Genomic DNA, 17683 nt, shown 5'->3' on the forward strand with positions numbered 1-17683 from the left:
TTATTAAACTTTTACATACTAGACAAATACAAGAAATATCATCTACAGTGTAGCATAAAAGTCCACATCAAGAAGAGCTTAACGTATGATTATTGGCCAGGTCCATGTTTGGAGCAGATGGAGTCCACCTGAAATAACTGCCCATTTCTTTGTAGCTCCACATTATAGAACTCTATTCCACTATTGCTCCGTAGTGAACTTTCTCTGAAAAAGTTTCTCTATTAAAGACTTGGCTCTTGGCATATACAACCATGTCCTAGTGAGTTTTGGATGGCCGTTCAGTGCCAATTTACCTAAGAAATGTACACATCCCTTTGGTCACGCCCTGCAGCTGCGCCACAGAGAGATGCACTTTTGAGTTTTCAGGCACCTCAGGTCACTGTGCCACACTTTATCAGGCTCCTCCTTCTCCAACCGGGCTGTCAAGTCCGCAGTCCCCCCTGGGCAGTATTGCCGAGCAAAATCTAGGCTTCCCCAGGTCTCTTTAATTGATTTTGCATTTGTTTTGTACTTCTTAGTTGGTTTGGCTTTACATTGGATGCCATACTTTCATCTTTCTCTTTATTGCATCGTTTGGGGCGTCTTCATTTCCCAATGCCTTGGTGGAGCTCTTTGGGTTTCTGCCAGGCACTTGTAACCTGGATTGGCTACTGTTGGGAACAGGATATTGGTCTAGAATGGACCATTGGTCTGACCCAGTATGGCTATACTTTATGATCTTATCCTTAAGTTCCCTCCCTAATTGCGTACTGCTTTTCTACATCTCGCTAGTTTGGACTGGTATGTGAGACTAAAAGGAAGGGGAGATTCTTGGTAATTTTCTTTCCTTTAATCCCAACAGATTGGTCCAGAACAGAACCATTTCCTTTATTTGTCCTGGCTTCTTGGCATTCCAGTTCTCTGTGATCAAGTCTCTTTATTGTTCTAAGGAGACTTGGAGTCATTTTCAAGTCTCCTTAGAACAATAAAGAGACTTGATCACAGAGAACTGGAATGCCAAGAAGCCAGGACAAATAAAGGAAATGGTTCTGTTCTGGACCAATCTGTTGGGATTAAAGGAAAGAAAATTACCAAGAATCTCCCCTTCCTTTTAGTCTCACATATCAGGGTATCGTGTCTCTTTATTCTGCAAAGAAACACGATACCCTGTTCTCCAGACTCATAGTGCACTTAACATTCTCGGGTCCTTGTTCTTTCACAGGCATTCACCTTGGAACACCACCTCAGTGGTTCTCCATACCTTTTACTTTGAGAGACTGCATTTTTCACTTTGATAGCTCACTCTAGGTTTGCACAGTTGTCTACCAAAGGCCTGTGGTGCCCTCTCTGACAAGCCATTTTTCCTTGTCCAGATGCGGGATAATTTTTGGATTGACTTAAACTTGATTATAGCATATGACTTGCTTTGATGTATAAGTACCATTGCTTTGGTATTTGAAATACTGAAGGTTTCAGGGCTGAGCCGATACCCTTTAGGGGCAAATCACAAGGAACCTACGGGTTTTTTTTTCTCTTTCTCCATCTGCTGGTTGATAGACATAAACTACTGGTGTGGACTGATCTGTTGGTACTAAAGGAAAGAAAATTACCAGGTAAGACATAATTTTCCCTTTGTATGTTTTGCTTACCCATGCTTAAGATTTATATTCTCTGCCAACAAAGATTTTATCTAATCACTATTTGTTTTCATGTACTTTGTTTACTTTTAGTGCTTATGATTATGTGATTCCTGCAATGGATAAAGCTGTGGTGAACACTGACATTCAGATTGCTCTACCCTCTGGGTTCTATGGCAGAGTAGGTAAGCCAGCCTGACTAGGTCTCTCAGCCTTGTTGGATAAAATCAAAGGTTGTCTAAATGTCCCTTCTTGGCCTTTCAAATGGGCTTTACAATATTGGCATTATTTTTTTGTCTCTCCAAGAATTTTATTGGTTTTAGAAAGATAAACAATTTATCAAGTAATAACATCACCTGTAACACACAATTCAAACAAAAAAAAACCCCTGCAAATCAAAATAATAAAATCTTGTTACCTAAAATTAAAAGATTTCAGATAATTATCCACATGAGACCAAATTTTAGCAGTAGAGCATCTCACCCATTTTGTCTGCAACAGAGGTTTCAAATGTATGACTCTGTAAAATTGAATGCCACCAAAAAGTAGAATTGAGAATAGAATTATCTTTCCAATGCATAAGAACCCATTTCAGCATAGCAACAACTAAAATGTTTAGTAATTTTTGTTGGGAAACATCCAATTGATCTTGGAATAGCACAGAACCTAACATAATAATTGAAAGAGTAATTGAACCCTGTACAGGAAGAATATTTGAAATAAAAGACCACACTTTGCACCAAAAGTCATAAGTTATTCTGCATTCAAAGATCATATGAAGCAAGGTACCAGTGTGCGAGCCACAGGATCAACATTTGTTGTTCGAAAGACCAGCTACCGCCAATTTATGAGGAGTCCAAATCGCCCTATGATGAATGAAATATGACTGCACGTAGCTGGCTGAAGCTATAGGCCTAGTCACTTTAGACCAGAGATAAAACCACTGATTGGGTGATACCTGAATTTGAAGATCGTTTCCGATACTGAACATAGGCTTAGTTTGCGCTTAAACACTTTTGTATTAAAAATTTGTATAATTGTGATACAACATGGCCTTTGTAACAAATTCTAGAGAGGAAATCATATATAGGAGGAGACTACATTTAGGTTAGAGAGATCTCTGTTCTGGGTTAGGCAATGTTTAATCTGGAGCCACTTAAAGTATTGGCTGACTGGTAAAGAAAAGCCAGAACAGAGATCCTCAAAGGGAACAACTGAATTACCAGAATACACATGAGCAATTGTCCTTATCCCATTTTTTGCCAAATTTCCCAACATATAGGGTGCTTATTAATTTTGATTAAAGGGTTGCCCCATAAGGTGGAATGAAGGGAACTAGAGTTTGAAAATTCCATATAATTATCAAGTTCATGCAGACGAGAGAGAGAATTATATTATTTTTTAAATAACGGCAAGGGATGGGGACGTAAAGAAGAGCCCCACATCAGTTGCTCCATTGCTAACCAAACCAGTTGATAATGTGGAGGTTTTGTCAACCAGTATGATGCCTGACCTAAAATGAATGCTCTGTGGTAAACAAAAAAATCAGGAAAGAGGACACCTGCATTTCCTTTGGTGTTTTAAGAGTTTTCAGCACAATCCTAGGAGGCTTATTCCACAAACATTTACTTAAGATATTATCTGAGTATAAAAAACTTTTGGAAAAAGGATAGGAAGCATACTAAGGATAAAGTTGACTTTGGGCATTAGCATCATTTTAATAGTCTCCAATCAACCCCCACCAAGAAAGATGTAATGGTTTCCAAGAAAGAGAGAGAGATTTAACCAACTCCAGGATATACTTCCCATTCAATTCCAATGTAACTTCCAAAGAGGAACATGCATTAAAACCTAATGATCGAATATTCTGTGAAGACCATAACAGACCATGCGGCAAAACCAGATCAGAAGTAGCATGAGCATTAAGAGGAAGATCCTCCGTCTTAAATTTATTAATTTTATAACCAGAGATATTAGAGTAAATAGAAACAAGTTGAAACAAAGCCGTTAAGGAGGAGGCTGGATTTGTCAAGAACAACATATCAGCATAAGCGGAGATTTTGACTTTCAAATTTCCAATAGAAATTCCGGTTATATTTGTTTTCTCTAATTGCTATAAGAAATGGCTCTAGAGCTATATTAAATAGATAAGGAGACGGGACAGACAGCCTTGCCTGGTACCTTTTCCCAACTGAATCGGATCCGATAGTGTATTATTAATCAAAATTCGGGCTGTTGGATTTATATAAAACTTTGACCTGCGTTTATAAAAAGTTCTGGGGCTCCAAACCATTCAAGAACTTTAAATAAAAAAGGCTACTCGATTCTATCAAATGCCTTCTCAGCATCTATGGATAAAGCAATAATTGGAGAGAATTGTGGTTTAGCTAAAATTGAAATTTGGTGAAAGTCTTGAATTGCCTGTAATAAGATGGTGAGGCATAAAGCCAACTTGATTAGGGTGGATAATATTGCCTATAATTTTAGAAAGTCGATTGGATAGAATTTTTGCATAGATTTTATAATCTACATTTAGTAAGGAAATTGGTCTCTAGTTGGAGATTAAAGTAGCATCTTTTTCAGGCTTTGGAAGAACTGTGATGGTTGCTTCTGCAAACTTATTATTGATGGTTGGGGTATTTTCAAGTAACTAATGAGAGCAGATGAGGCAAAACATCTTTAAGAAAGAGACAATAAAATTTACAAGAAATGCCATCGGGACCCGGAGACTTTTTAACTTTCAGTTGAGAAACTGCTTTTTCCTTGTCATCAAGCAGATGCAGCCATTACAGATGGGTTGTGTCCATCCACCAGCAGAGGGAGATAGAGAGCACACTTTTTTTCAGTGCCTCATACCAGCTTGCTCCACTGCCTCTCTTCAGTATTCTCTATCTCCCCTAGCAGAGTGGCTGCAGCTTCTTCGAGCTCCATCTAAAATCTGCCTGGAGGTTGCTCCTGTGCTTTTGCCAGTTGTTAGCAGGGGTGTTGGAGGCTATAGCAGCTTCACTTTAAAGGCACATAGGTTCGCCCTTTCCCTGCCTTACCCATATCTCCGTGGATGTGGACACATTGCTTAGCTTTCCCTGTCCTTCCCCACCAACAGTGGATGCAGGCACATAGGTTCGCCCTTTCCCTGCCTTTCCCACTCACCTGAGCCTCCGGAGTTCTATTTACTTCTGCTTTCCTCACAGCGTTAAAAAAAAAAGTAGTGTCGCGCTTAGACGCTGGAACAGAGGTTTTTCCTTGCCTTTTTCTGTGGGACCGGAGCTGTGATACTCGGTCCAGTGAGGTAAGAGTGTTTTCTGACTCCTCCGGGGTGGGCCCGCGATCGGGGCGATTTTGGCGTGAACCGCCATTTTGAATTTTACTGACGTTTGACGATGGCTGCGGAGACAGTAAAGCGCTGTTCCAAGTGTGGCAAGCGCAGATCAGCAGCGGGGCTCTGTAAATCGTGCTGTACAGACGTTACAGCCGGCCCGAGCATGGCGAGCGACGATTCTTCGCGCTCTGAGCTGGCAGCGGGCGCCATTTTGAATTTACCACATGGCGCGACCTCCGCTGAGACGGAGAGTCCTGAGCCCGGGGGGAGGCCTCGGAGTGAGGCTGATATGGGAGCTACTAGCCCCGGCAGAGATCCGGGTGCCCAGAGTGAGTTTTTCTCCCCTGATTTTGTCATATTAATGCATGAAGCATACATGCTTAAAAGAGCTCTCCCACAAAGCTCGGCATGGGCCTCTTCTAATGCCCCCCCGGTGGATTCTAGCCTGGGTATGCCCTCTGAGGCGTTATTCCCTGATAATTGGCAGAATATGAAGCGCAGAAGGGCTCATTCCCCTTCAGAGAGTGCTGCACCTCCTCCCCCCCCATGGTCGGGCTGCGAGGATTCGGAGGACTCTGGCAGGCCTTCATGGTGTGAGGAGCCAGAGTGGTGCAGAAGTGACTAAGGATCTGGACGATCCCTCCGCGGGATTATTCTCTCCCCCCCCCCCCCCCCCCCCCGGCAAGGGACATTCGCCATTCTCTGCTGGACCAAATGGTCCAGGTCAGAGCACGCAGCCATGAGAGTCTGCACATTGCTATACCTTGGGCAGAGATTCTGGATGCCATGTGAAAAGTGTTGCAAGTGCCCCTGGCTAAGAACTTGCGACATGCCTTCTGTTGCTTGACCAACAAGCAAAAAGCTTCAGCCTGCTCCGGAGTGACAGTATCGACCCAAGTTGGACAGCTGCCTCACAGAGTTCCGCAATGCTCGTGAAGAGCTGGTAAGACTGAATAGCATAGCGGCCTGAACATCTTTCTCCCAAAAGAGTCCAGGTTTCTAGCTTCTCTGCCCTGGGGGAGCCGAGGCATAGTCTCTAGAACTCCTGGCCTTTTTGGAGAGCGGCATCCACAGCCATTGAGTCGTGGGGTAACTGAGACCTCTACAACCCAGGTTCCTCGTGGATCCAATACTGGGTATCAATTTTCTTGGGGCCAGAGGGACAGACAGAGAGGACGCCCAGTTCCTCATGAAGACTGCCTTGAGTTCCTTGTGGAGAGTAGCCGGCACTGCATCCTTAGGTGGAGAGGTGTAGTCCATGACCTCAAGCATCAGCCCTGGGTTCATCCTCAACTTTTACAAGGAATGGATTGGCCTCTGCCATTTCTTGTACAAAAGAGGTGAAGGAGAGACACTCTGGTGGAGACAGTCGCCTCTCAGGTGGAGGGGAAGGCTCAGAGGGGAGCCCATAGGACTCATTGGAGGAAAAGTCCCTGGGATCCTCTTCATATTTCCATGAGCGCCTCTCTTCGGTATCGGACATCACTTCCCTCAGGGATGTCTGAGACCGGGCCCACCTCGACATGAAAAACCATGTCCCCGAGAACGGTGTCAAGGAGCTGGCTCCTGCCTCGATTCCGGCAAAGCTTCCTCCACCGACATCTGAGAACCGACCTTGGTGACGACATCGGAGTCGCAAGCGGTGCTACTGCTACTATCATTTCTATCTATAGCGCTACTAGACGTACACAGCGCTATACACTTAAGAGACAATCCCTGCTTGATAGAGCTTACAATCTAATTAGGACAGACAAATTAGGATAAATCAGAGATAAGGGAATTACTAAGGTGGGGATGATAAAATAAGGGTACTGAACAAGTGAGTAAGGGTTGGGAGTTAAAAGCAGCATCAAAAAGGTGGGCTTTTAGCCTAGATTTGATGGCCAGAGATGGAGCTTGATGTACCGTCTCAGGAAGTCTATTCAAGGCTCTCAGGAAGTCTATTCAAGGCATATGGTGCAGCAAGATAAAAGGAACAATGTCTGGAGTTAATTGGAGGAGAAGGATGCAGATAAGAGAGATACCCAGTGGAGTTCCTGGGAAGGAGTGTAGGGAGAGATAAGAGTGGAGAGGTACTGAGGAGCTGCAGAGTGAATGCACTTGTAAGTCAATAAGAGGAGTTTGAACTGTAGCGGAAATGGATAGGAAGCCAATGAAGTGACTTGAGGAGAGGGCTAATTCCTGAGCATAGCGACACTGGCAGCAGAATTTCTAACAGATTGAAGGGGAGAACCGTGAGAAGCAAGTTGCAGTAATCTAAGTGAGAGGTGATGAGTGTGGATAAGGGTTCTGTTAATGTGCTCAGAAAGGAAAGGACAAATTTTGGTGATACTCTAGAGAGAGAAACAGGTTTTAGTAGTCTGCTGAATATGTGCAGAGAAGGAGAGAGAGGAGTCGAAGATGACCCCAAGGTTACGAGCTGATGAAACAGGGAGGATGAGTGTTATCCACAGAAATAGAGAATGGGGGAAGAGAAGAGGTTGGTTTAGGGGGAAAGATAAGAGACTCAGTCTTGGTCATGTTTAATTTCAGATGGTGGTGAGTCATGCAGGCAGCAATGTCAGACAGGCAGGCTGATACTTTGGCCTGGATTCCTGCTGAGATTTCTGGTGTGGAGAGGTAGATCTGGGAGTCATCAGCATAAGGATGATACTGAAAACCGTGGGATGAGGTCAGAGTAGCAAGGGAAGAAGTATAGTTGGAGAAAAGAAGAGGTCCCAGGACAGATCCCTGAGGTACACCAACTGACAGTGGGATAGAAATGGAGGAGCATCCAGCACTCCCCAAAAGTACGATGGGAGAGAAGAAGAAAACCAGGAAAGGACCGAGCCCTGAAATCCAAGTGAAGACAGCATATCAAGTAGGAGTAGGCTGTGATCAACAGTGTCAAAAGCAACAGGTCGAGAAGGATGAGGATAGAGTCCTTTGGATCTGGTCAAAAACAAGACTTTGGAGACTTTATCAAGGGCTGTTTCAGTTGAATGAAGAGGGCAAAAGCCAGATTGAAGTGGATCAAGAATAGCTTGAGATTAAAAAGTCAAGACAACGGTGGTGCATAGCACGTTCAAGTAGCTTGGATAGGGAAGGGAGCAGGGAGATGGGGCAATAGTTGGACACATAGGGTCCAATCACGGTTTTTTTGAAGAGTGGTGTAACTACTGAAGGCTATGACAGATAAAAGGGATGGCAGTGCTGAGTAGATGGGTGGGAATAGGATCAGAGGAACAGGCAGTCAGTTTGGAGGAGGACAGCGTGTAGTTTGGACTCGGGGAAGGAGAGATGTGGGTGCCTTGGTTGAAAACTCAAGGTTAATCTTGTGAAACTTATCATGAAAGTATTCAGCCAGAGTCTGGGGGGAAAGTGAGGGGGGGTTGGAAGTGAGAGCACGTTTGAATTGAGGGTTTGAGCCCGGAGTGTTTGTCAACTGGATGTAGTAGTTCTGTTTGACAAGTGAAAAGTTGACTGGAAGGAGGTCAGCAAGAGTTTGAAATGTATGAAGTTGGCATGAGCATGGAATTTCAGCCAAAGTCGTACGGCAAGTTGGTCACAGGAACGTAGGTAGCGGATTCTAGAGGTCAGCCAAGGTTGGGAATTGGGGCTTACAGAACGGGGAATGGAAGGAGCAAGAGCATCCGGAGCAGAAGAGAGAATAGTAGGAAGAGACTGCCTCATTGACAGACTTGGATAACAGTGGTTGAGAAGAGGTTTGAAACACTGGAGAAGAGTGGAAAAGTCAATAGCCTGAAGATTCCTAAATGTATTGGTGGAGATAGGATGGGACTGGGGGGGAGGGCGTTGAAGTGTGAAAGTTATCAAAAGATGGTTAGAGAGGGCAAGAGCTGAGGCGCAGAAACTGGAGAGTGAGCATTTGGAGAAGATAAGATCAAGACAGTGGCCTTTCTGGTGAGTAGGGGTTGTGGAGCACAGTTGAAGATTGAAAAAGGTTGTAAAAGCAAGAAACTGAGAAGCATAAGAGTCAGAGGGATCATTAGCATGAATGTTAAAATTCCCAAGATTGAGGGAAGGAGATGAAGGTTCAAGAAAGGAGGAAAGCCCGGAGTCGGTGAGAAAGGGACTTAAGGGTTGATAATGACTGCTATTCAGAAAAGTAGAGGAGTGAATAGATGGATGGCGTGAGCTTTGAAAGAAGAAAAAGCAGTGAGACCGAGGTGAAAGAAGACGTTGAAATCTACGAGAGTGAGAGTAGTAGCCCAACACCACCTCTGCAATCATCCGGGCAAGGAGTATAAGAGAAAAGGTAACCTCCATGATGCAGGGCCACAGCTGAAGCAAAGCCTTCAGGGCAAAGCCAAGTCTTGGTACAACAGTTGTTGAGTACAAAAGATTAGGGGTCGTGGATGTAGGAAAGCTTTTGTTGCAGACAGAGTGGGCATTCCACAGAGCACATGAGAAAAGCAGAGAAGGGGAGAGGAACTGAAATTAGATTGGAGACATCACAGTGTGACTTGCATCAATAGGATGAGAGCTGATGTGAAGGACCAGGATTGAGATTGATATCCCCAGCAGAGAGCAGGAGAAGGAGCAAGAGTACAGAGAAGAGTAGGAGAGGCATGACTGTGGCGACAAAGATGAAATGTACTCGGACAGAGTGAAGGTGGTTGACTGAAAGGAAGGAAATGTTGAAGGTTGAGAACTGAGAAGAAGGGAAAAGACAAAAGGGATGGTGAGATGATGAAAGCAGAAGGCAGGCATCGTGTTTCTGAGGTATGCAGTGGTTTCAGATGGATAAAGAGATTGGGAAGGGACAGTACCAAGAAGAGAGATTGTACTGGAGCCATTGGGAATAGGGTTGGTGACTGCACCCCTCACCTTCTCCAAGGTGATAGTGGTAGTAGATCACTTGTGCTGTCAGAGCATTCGGGTCCATCCCTATCTAGATGATTGGTTGATCCAGGTCAATTTGGCAGTGAATTCTGTGGTTGGTCATTACCTCTCGGGTCACTTTTCTCTGTTGGAGAACCTAGGCAGAGTGAAGACGCCAAACTGAAAGAAGCCAAGAGAGAGATACGACTGGCAAAAGCGGAAGAACAAATGGCTAGAAATGTAAGGAGGGGTGACAAAAATTTCTTCAGGTATATTAGTGAAAGGAGAATGACTAAAAAGGGAATTGTGAGACTAAAAGATACTGCGAACCGCTATGTGGAAAATGATGAAGAAAAAGCCAATTTGCTAAATATATACTTTTGTTCTGTTTTCACAGAAGAAAATCCTGGAGAAGGACCGCGATGGACTGGAAATAGTACAAATGAGAATGAAGTAGATAGAACACTGTTCACGGAAGAAAGTGTGTATCAACAACTTGAAAAGCTAAAGGTGAACAAAGCCATGGGACCGGATGGGATCCACCCCAGGATATTGAGGGAGCTCAGAGAGGTTTTGGCGGGTCCTCTTAAAGATTTGTTTAATATATCCTTGCAGACGGGAAAGGTTCCGAGGGATTGGAGAATGGCGGAGGTGGTCCCTCTTCACAAAAGTGGTGATAGGGAAGTAGCTGGAAACTACAGGCCGGTAAGCCTCACTTTGGTTATTGGAAAAGTAATGGAAGCGATGCTGAAGGAAAGGATAGTGAATTTCCTGGAAGCCAATAAGTTGCAAGATCCGAGACAACATGGTTTTATGAAAGGGAAATCGTGCCAAACGAATCTCATTGAGTTCTTTGGGCGACAGGAGACTTGAATCAGGGACGAGCTATGGACGTAATCTACTTAGATTTCAGCAAAGCTTTTGACACGGTTCCCCACAGGAGGCTCTTAAATAAACTGGAGGGGCTGAAGATAGGACCTGAAGTGGTGAACTGGATTAGGAACTGGTTGACAAACAGACGCCAGAGGGTGGTGGTGGTGAATGGAATTCGCTCGGAGGAGGGAAAGGTGAGTAGTGGAGTGCCTCAGGGATCGGTGCTGGGGCCGATTCTGTTCAATATATTTGTGAGTGACATTGCCAAAGGGTTAGAAGGTAAAGTTTGCCTATTTGCGGATGATACTAAGATCTGTAACAGAGTGGACACCCGGGAGGGAGTGGAAAACATGAAAAAGGATCTGAGGAAGCTAGAAGAATGGTCTACGGTTTGGCAATTAAAATTCAATGCGAAGAAATGCAAAGTGATGCACTTAGGGAATAGAAATCCACGCGAGACGTATGTGTTAGGCGGGGAGAGTCTGATAGGTACGGACGGGGAGAGGGACCTTGGGGTGATAGTATCTGAGGATTTGAAGGCAACGAAACAGTGTGACAAGGCGGTGGCCGTAGCGAGAAGGTTGCTAGGCTGTATAGAGAGAGGTGTGATCAGCAGAAGAAAGGAAGTGTTGATGCCCCTGTATAAGTCGTTGATGAGGCCCCACCTGGAGTATTGTGTTCAGTTTTGGAGGCCGTATCTTGTTAAGGATGTAAAAAGAATCGAAGCGGTGCAAAGAAAAGCTACGAGAATGGTATCTGATTTGCGTTACAAGACGTATGAGGAGAGACTTGCTGAACTAAACATGTATACTCTGGAGGAAAGGAGAAACAAGGGTGATATGATACAGACGTTCAAATATTTGAAAGGTATTAATCTGCAAACTAACCTTTTCCGGAGATGGGAAGATGGTAGAACGAGAGGACATGAAATGAGATTGAAGGGGGGCAGACTCAAGAAAAATGTCAGGAAGTATTTTTTCACGGAGAGAGTAGTGGATGCTTGGAATGCCCTCCCGTGGGAGGTGGTGGAAATGAAAACGGTAACGGAATTCAAACATGCGTGGGATAAGCATAAAGGAATCCTGTGCCGAAGGAATGGATCCTCAGGAGCTTAGTCAAGATCAGGAGGCGGGGCTAGTGGTTGGGAGGCAGGGATAGTGCTGGGCAGACTTACACGGTCTGTGCCAGAGCCGGTGGTGGGAAGCGGGACTGGTGGTTGGGAGGCGGGGGTAGTGCTGGGCAGACTTATACGGTCTGTGCCAGAGCCGGTGGTTGGGAGGTGGGGATAGTGCTGGGCAGACTTATACGGTCTGTGCCCTGAAAAGCACAGGTACAAATCAAAGTAGGGTATACACAAAAAGTAGCAAATATGAGTTATCTTTTTGGGCAGACTGGATGGACCGTGCAGATCTTTTTTTTCTGCTGTCATCTACTATGTTACTATGTAAGGAACCACCTCTTCCACCAAGGTCCTGGAGTATCTTGGAGTCCAATTCTATATGGCTGGGGAAGGGTAGCACAGTGTTCTTCCAGAGTAGTGCATGGCCAAACTCTAGGCCCAGAAGTCCAGACAATGTGGGTCTGGAACTACCTTTTGATCATGGGTTCCATGGTGGCAGCCCTGGAGGTGTTGTCTTGGGTGCAAACATATACACACTTCCTTTTAGTCAGCAATGTTGTCTTGCTGGGTTCTGACCTCTTCAGGATTTTGACTGCCAGCCTCTGTTCTCTCCCATAGGTTCAGTGTGGACCAGCCATCCTTGGGGAGCCCACTGCTGGGCCAGGTGGCTCGGGGCTTGGTTGATCACTGTCTGGAGACCCACACATTCTGATTGGCTCTGAAGTTCCTCCCTCTGATTTGGGGAAAGGTGATCTGAGTGGTGAACTATTGCATTCCAGTCTGTATCAACAAACATGGCAGGAGCCAGATGGTAACTATGGAGGCAGCAGCCCTTTGTCACTGGGTGGAAGCAAACCTGATGACCCTTTCAGTTGTCCACATTGCTGGCAAAGACCACGTTCAGGTGGACTTTCTCAGTTGCTCCCTCTTTGGATTTAGCAGTTTGGGAGCTGGATCAGGGGACCTTGCAGCTCATTCAGGACTATTGGGGACAGCCGATCTTTGACTTCATGTGCAACTGTTTCAAAGTGGAACACTTCAGTTGGCAGTGGGAAATGATTTTTGCAAGGGATAGATGCCTTGGTTTAGCAGTGGCGTGCACAGGAACCGTTGTATATCTTCTCTTTGTAGCATCTAATAGGTTGTGTGCTGTGCAGGGTTGTACACTATCCTTTTTCTGGTGCTTTTGCTGGCACCAGATTGACCTTGGGTGGCCATGGTATGTAGATCTGGTTAAACTTGCATTGACTGCTCACCCCCCTCCCTCACAGAGGGCTGTGTGTAAAATCTGGTGAAAATAGAAGATCCAGATTCTTCTGGCCTATGAAAGGTGGTGCCTAGTGAGGAAGGGGTTTTTGCTTGCAGTGATCTCCACTGTGTTTAGGAACCCCAAGTCGTCTACCTCCCTGGAAGGTCTTTGACGTCTGGTATGCCCAATGTTTGCTTTCTCCCTGGAAGGCACAAGTTCCCAAAATACTCAGATTTTTACAGTGGGAGTTTGACCAAGAGATGGCACTGAATATCTCAAGATCCAGCTAGTGGCACTCTCCTATACTTAGGGTAAGATTCTAGGCCTGTCACTCATGGGAACATTGCCTGTTTTTTATAGGGGGTCACTGATCTGTACCCTTTAGTCCTACATCTTTCTTCTTGGGACCTGAATTTGGTACCAGCTGTGCTGCCGGGGCCATCATTCAAGTCCCTGAAGGCGGCTTCAATTTAAGGACTTTACACTGAAGACAGTCTTCTGGAAGCAAGTGCTTTGGCCAGGATGGTTTTGGAGTTTCAGGCTGTTGGGACCCCTGTCTCCTTTTCAAAGGATTTTGGTGTCCATATGCACTGTTCCTTCTTTTCTTTCCAAGGTGCTCTCACTCTTCCAAGTGAATCAGGAGGTGTCTGCCCTCCTTTTTGGGCCCCACTGAGGTGTAACTTCATGACTGTAGCCAAAATGCAAATAAAATTACCCTTTACCAGATATGTATGTTCATATAATGGTCTTTCAGCAGCATAAGTCATAATTGTGGAATATAGTTTTGTAATTAGTGCCATATAATCAAGTACAGTTCATTATGACATTTTCATTTCTTGATGGTTTGGTTTGACAGATGATAGATTAAGGTAATGCTAAGGTTGGCTGACCTTGGAAAATTCTCAGTATGAAGTTAAATTGTGTGCATTGTGGTGTGTACAGTAACAGACCTAATGTATATGTACTGTGTTATTGGAAGACCTTGGTGCACATTTGTCTCGTATTGAAGTTTGTTTTCTCTCTATTCTAGCTCCAAGGTCCGGTCTGGCTGCCAAACATTTCATCGATGTTGGAGGTAACATTTCTTTTCTTTAGCTTTTACTTTTTTGCTGTGCTAAAAGTACACTTTCCTTTCTATCCTCCAAGAAAGTCCAGAACTGACAGGTTATATTCCTCAACCAGTAGGTGGCGGTAGGGACCACCAAGTTGTAAGCTCTGCCATATAAGAAGCATTGTGCAACTCTCGCAGGTCATTATTTTCTGTCTCCAACTGATAATGAAGACGACATATGCAGTTATTTCTAGGCTGTGCTGGCACTGCTATGTCCAGCTGAAGAACCAGTTACCCCAGTTGAGCGGATACGGAGGAATTGCAGAAGGCATATAGTGACGGAGCTCTGAGGGAATAGCTGGGCCCCTTCCCTAAGCAGTGCATCCTCTCCCAAGAGCTACTATCCTTCTGTTTCCTTCTTGGTTGTTTTTGACCCACCCCATTTTCCTGTCCCCTTTTCCTCCCCCTCCTCAAGAGCTGGCAGTGAGAAGAGAAAAAATTTAGAAAGGGGTATCTGCATTGAAACAGGGAGCTCCTACCAGTGATGCCTTATTTCATCTGAGCCTCAGGGAGTTGGGAGTTGCTGTTAGTGTCACGAGTAGCTCAGTGTGTCTTCCGGTGTCCGAAAGGAGCTCAAGAACAGCAGACACATGTATCAACCCATAGGGAGTAGCATGGGTACACATCCAAGGTTCGCCCCATCTTCCACTGATACTGGAGTGCGGAGGAAGGTCAGGTTAGGTTTGAGGAGCCCAGACTGGAGACTCTTGCTGCTGGTGGTTGTGGCACATGTGCTCGGGGTTGTGCTCCCGTTGAGGCCCTGGTGGAGCATGCCAAGTGGTGCTGCAAGGAGGAGGCAGCTACCCTGTGTGCTATGTCAACCCCTACCACATCTTGGGTTCCAGTCAGGCGGACTGCATGGTAGAAGATGTTCTCCGAGGACAAGCAGGCTGCTTGTTCTCACGACTAGGTTGACGTCCACGGCAGCCCCCACCAACCGGAAGAAAACTTCGCGGGTGGTCCCGCACGCAGGGCACGCCCACCGCGCATGCGCGGTCGCCTTCCCGCCTGTGCGTGACCTTTCCCGCTGTCTTTTCCGCGCTGGAGAGAGCCGCATTCGTGTCTCTCTCTGTCAGCCCCGGAAACCGGATCGCGCTTTCGCCACAAACTTTTTTCTCTTCGCGTTCTCTGTTTTTCTCTCCATTTGAGTAAAAAAAAAACTGCTTACTTTGTTTTTCCCTCGTCTTTTAGCGGGGGCGTCTCGTTGCGGCCTTGTGGCCGCGCGGTCGATTTATTTTCAAGGTGTGATTTTTACCGCCACCATCGACGACTTTGACTTCGCCGACGCGATTTTTCTGTCAATGTCCTCGAAGGTCCCGAGTGGATTTAAAAAGTGTGGTCGGTGCGGCCGGCATATCTCGCAGACCGACACCCACGCTTGGTGCCTCCAGTGCCTCGGGCCGGAGCACGATACCAAGACGTGCACTTTGTGTCTCGGTCTCCGGAAACGGACACAAGTAGCGAGGCAAGTTCTTCGGGACCGTCTTTTTGGAACTTGCGCCGGCCCGTCGACTTCGACGGCATCGGTATCGACGGCCGGATCTTCGGTACCGGTATCGATGTCCACGAAATCGGCACTGACGGCATCGACCCCAGGAGCACAGGTCATGTCGGCCCACCGGCTCTCTGGAGACGGCAGGGGTGAGAGGCCGCGTGGGCAATCGGCCCCGGTCACTCCCTCTATCCAGGGCCCTCGGGACCGAACCCTGTCGGACCCGATTCCTCGAGGCCGAGGGGGATCCACCTCCTCCTCTTCTGTTCCACCGAGCGCCGATGACTGGCACCGTAAAAAGGCGAAGAAGCACCGTCATCGGTCGCCCACGACGCTCCCGGCGCCAGGGATGAGTCAACGCCAAGGAAGCGGCAGCGTCGAGAGGAGAGGTCCCCCTCTGTCGTGGAGGTATCAGCACGTCAGGGTGCCAGCACTTCGGTGCAGTCTCCTGGACCCGAGCAGCTTCCGGCACTGAAAACCCTACCGGCCCCTTCGTCTTTCCTGACAGCGGGCCTGGACGAGTGCCTCCGAGCCATCCTTCCGGGGATTCTGGAAGGGCTGATGCGCCAGATCGTGCCGGCGCCGGGGGTGCTTGCGCTCTCAGCGCCGTTGATGGAGGCGCAGGCGTGCTCTAGCCCGGTGCCGAGGCCTTCGACGCCGCTTGCGGCGCCGGTCTCGACCGCCACGCAGGTGGAATCCCCGTTGATGTCGATGGGAGTCCACCGCTCGACGACGCCACCGAGGTCTCGGTGCCTCCACCGAGGTCTCGGTGCCTCGACGTCGAGCCGGGCCCGGTTGAGGACTGAGCTACAGGAGCTCATGTCCAACACCGAGGAGGAGACCTCGTGGGGGGAGGAGGAGGACCCCAGATATTTCCCCTCAGAGGAGTCTGTGGGCTTTCCCTCCGACCCCACTCCTTCACCAGAGAGAGAGCTCTCGCCACCTGAGAGCCTCTCCTTTGCCTCCTTCGTGAAGGGATATGTCTATTTGCATTCCCTTCCCCGTGGTCTCTGTGGATGAGCCGAGGGCTGAGATGCTCGAGGTCCTCGACTATCCATCACCACCTAGAGAGTCTTCCACGGTGCCGTTGCACAATGTCCTCAAGGAGACACTGCTTCGGAACTGGTTGAGACCGTTATCTAACCCCACCATCCCCAAGAAAGCGGAGTCCCAATACAGGATCCACTCAGACCCAGAGTTAATGCGGCCCCAATTGCCTCATGACTCGGCGGTCGTGGACTCTGCTCTCAAGAGGGCACGGAGTTCGAGGGATACCGCCTCGGTGCCCCCGGGGCGGGAGTCTCGCATTCTGGACTCATTTGGGTGGAAGGCCTACCAATCTTCCATGCTCGTGACCCGCATCCAGTCTTACCAGCTCTACACGAGCATCCACATGCGGAATAATGTGAAGCAACTGGCAGACCTGGTCGACAAGCTCCCCCCGGAGCAGTCCAGGCCCTTTCAGGAGGTGGTTAGGCAGCTGAAGGCGTGCAGAAAGTTCCTGTCCAGGGGTATATATGACACCTGTGACGTGGCAGCTCGTGCTGCGGCCCAAGGTATAGTGATGCGCAGGCTCTCATGGCTGCGTGCCTCTGACCTGGACAACCGCACCCAGCAGAGACTGGCCGACGTCCCTTGCCGGGGGGATAATTATTTTTGGTGAGAAGGTCGAGCAGTTGGTGGACCAACTACATCAGCGGGAAACCGCCCTCGACAAGCTCTCCCACCGGTCGCCTTCAGCATCCACCTCAGCAGGTGGACATTTTTCCCGGGCCAGGCAGGCTGCGCCCTACGCCTATAACAAGTGTAGGTACACCCAGCCGGCCCGAAGGCCTCATCAGGCACAGGGACAGTCCCAGCGCGCTCGTTCCCGTCAACAGCGTGCGCCTAAGCAGCCCCCTGCGCCTCCTCAGCAAAAGCCGGGGACTGGCTTTTGACTGGATCCATGGGAACATAGCCGCCATCAAAGTGTACGTACCGGACGATCTGCCAGTCGGAGGGAGGTTAAAACTTTTTCACCAAAGGTGGCCTCTTATAACCTCCGACCAGTGGGTTCTCCAAATGGTGCGGATACGCCCT

The 17683-nt window shown here is 47.5% G+C and overlaps 1 protein-coding gene across 1 annotated transcript in view; it reads left to right on the forward strand.

Moving 5' to 3' along the window:
* Positions 1-1709: 1709 nt before the first annotated feature.
* LOC115459598 (deoxyuridine 5'-triphosphate nucleotidohydrolase, mitochondrial-like) overlaps positions 1710-17683 on the forward strand; it is a gene marked incomplete at both ends in the record, with an annotated part of 31382 nt that continues 15408 nt past the window's right edge. The window contains 2 exon segments of the mRNA XM_030189405.1: positions 1710-1801; positions 14032-14076. Of these exon segments, the coding sequence (XP_030045265.1) occupies positions 1710-1801; positions 14032-14076 (137 nt within the window).

The sequence above is a fragment of the Microcaecilia unicolor genome, unplaced genomic scaffold (genome assembly GCF_901765095.1).
Source record: "Microcaecilia unicolor unplaced genomic scaffold, aMicUni1.1, whole genome shotgun sequence".
NCBI classification, from domain to species: Eukaryota; Metazoa; Chordata; class Amphibia; order Gymnophiona; family Siphonopidae; genus Microcaecilia; species Microcaecilia unicolor.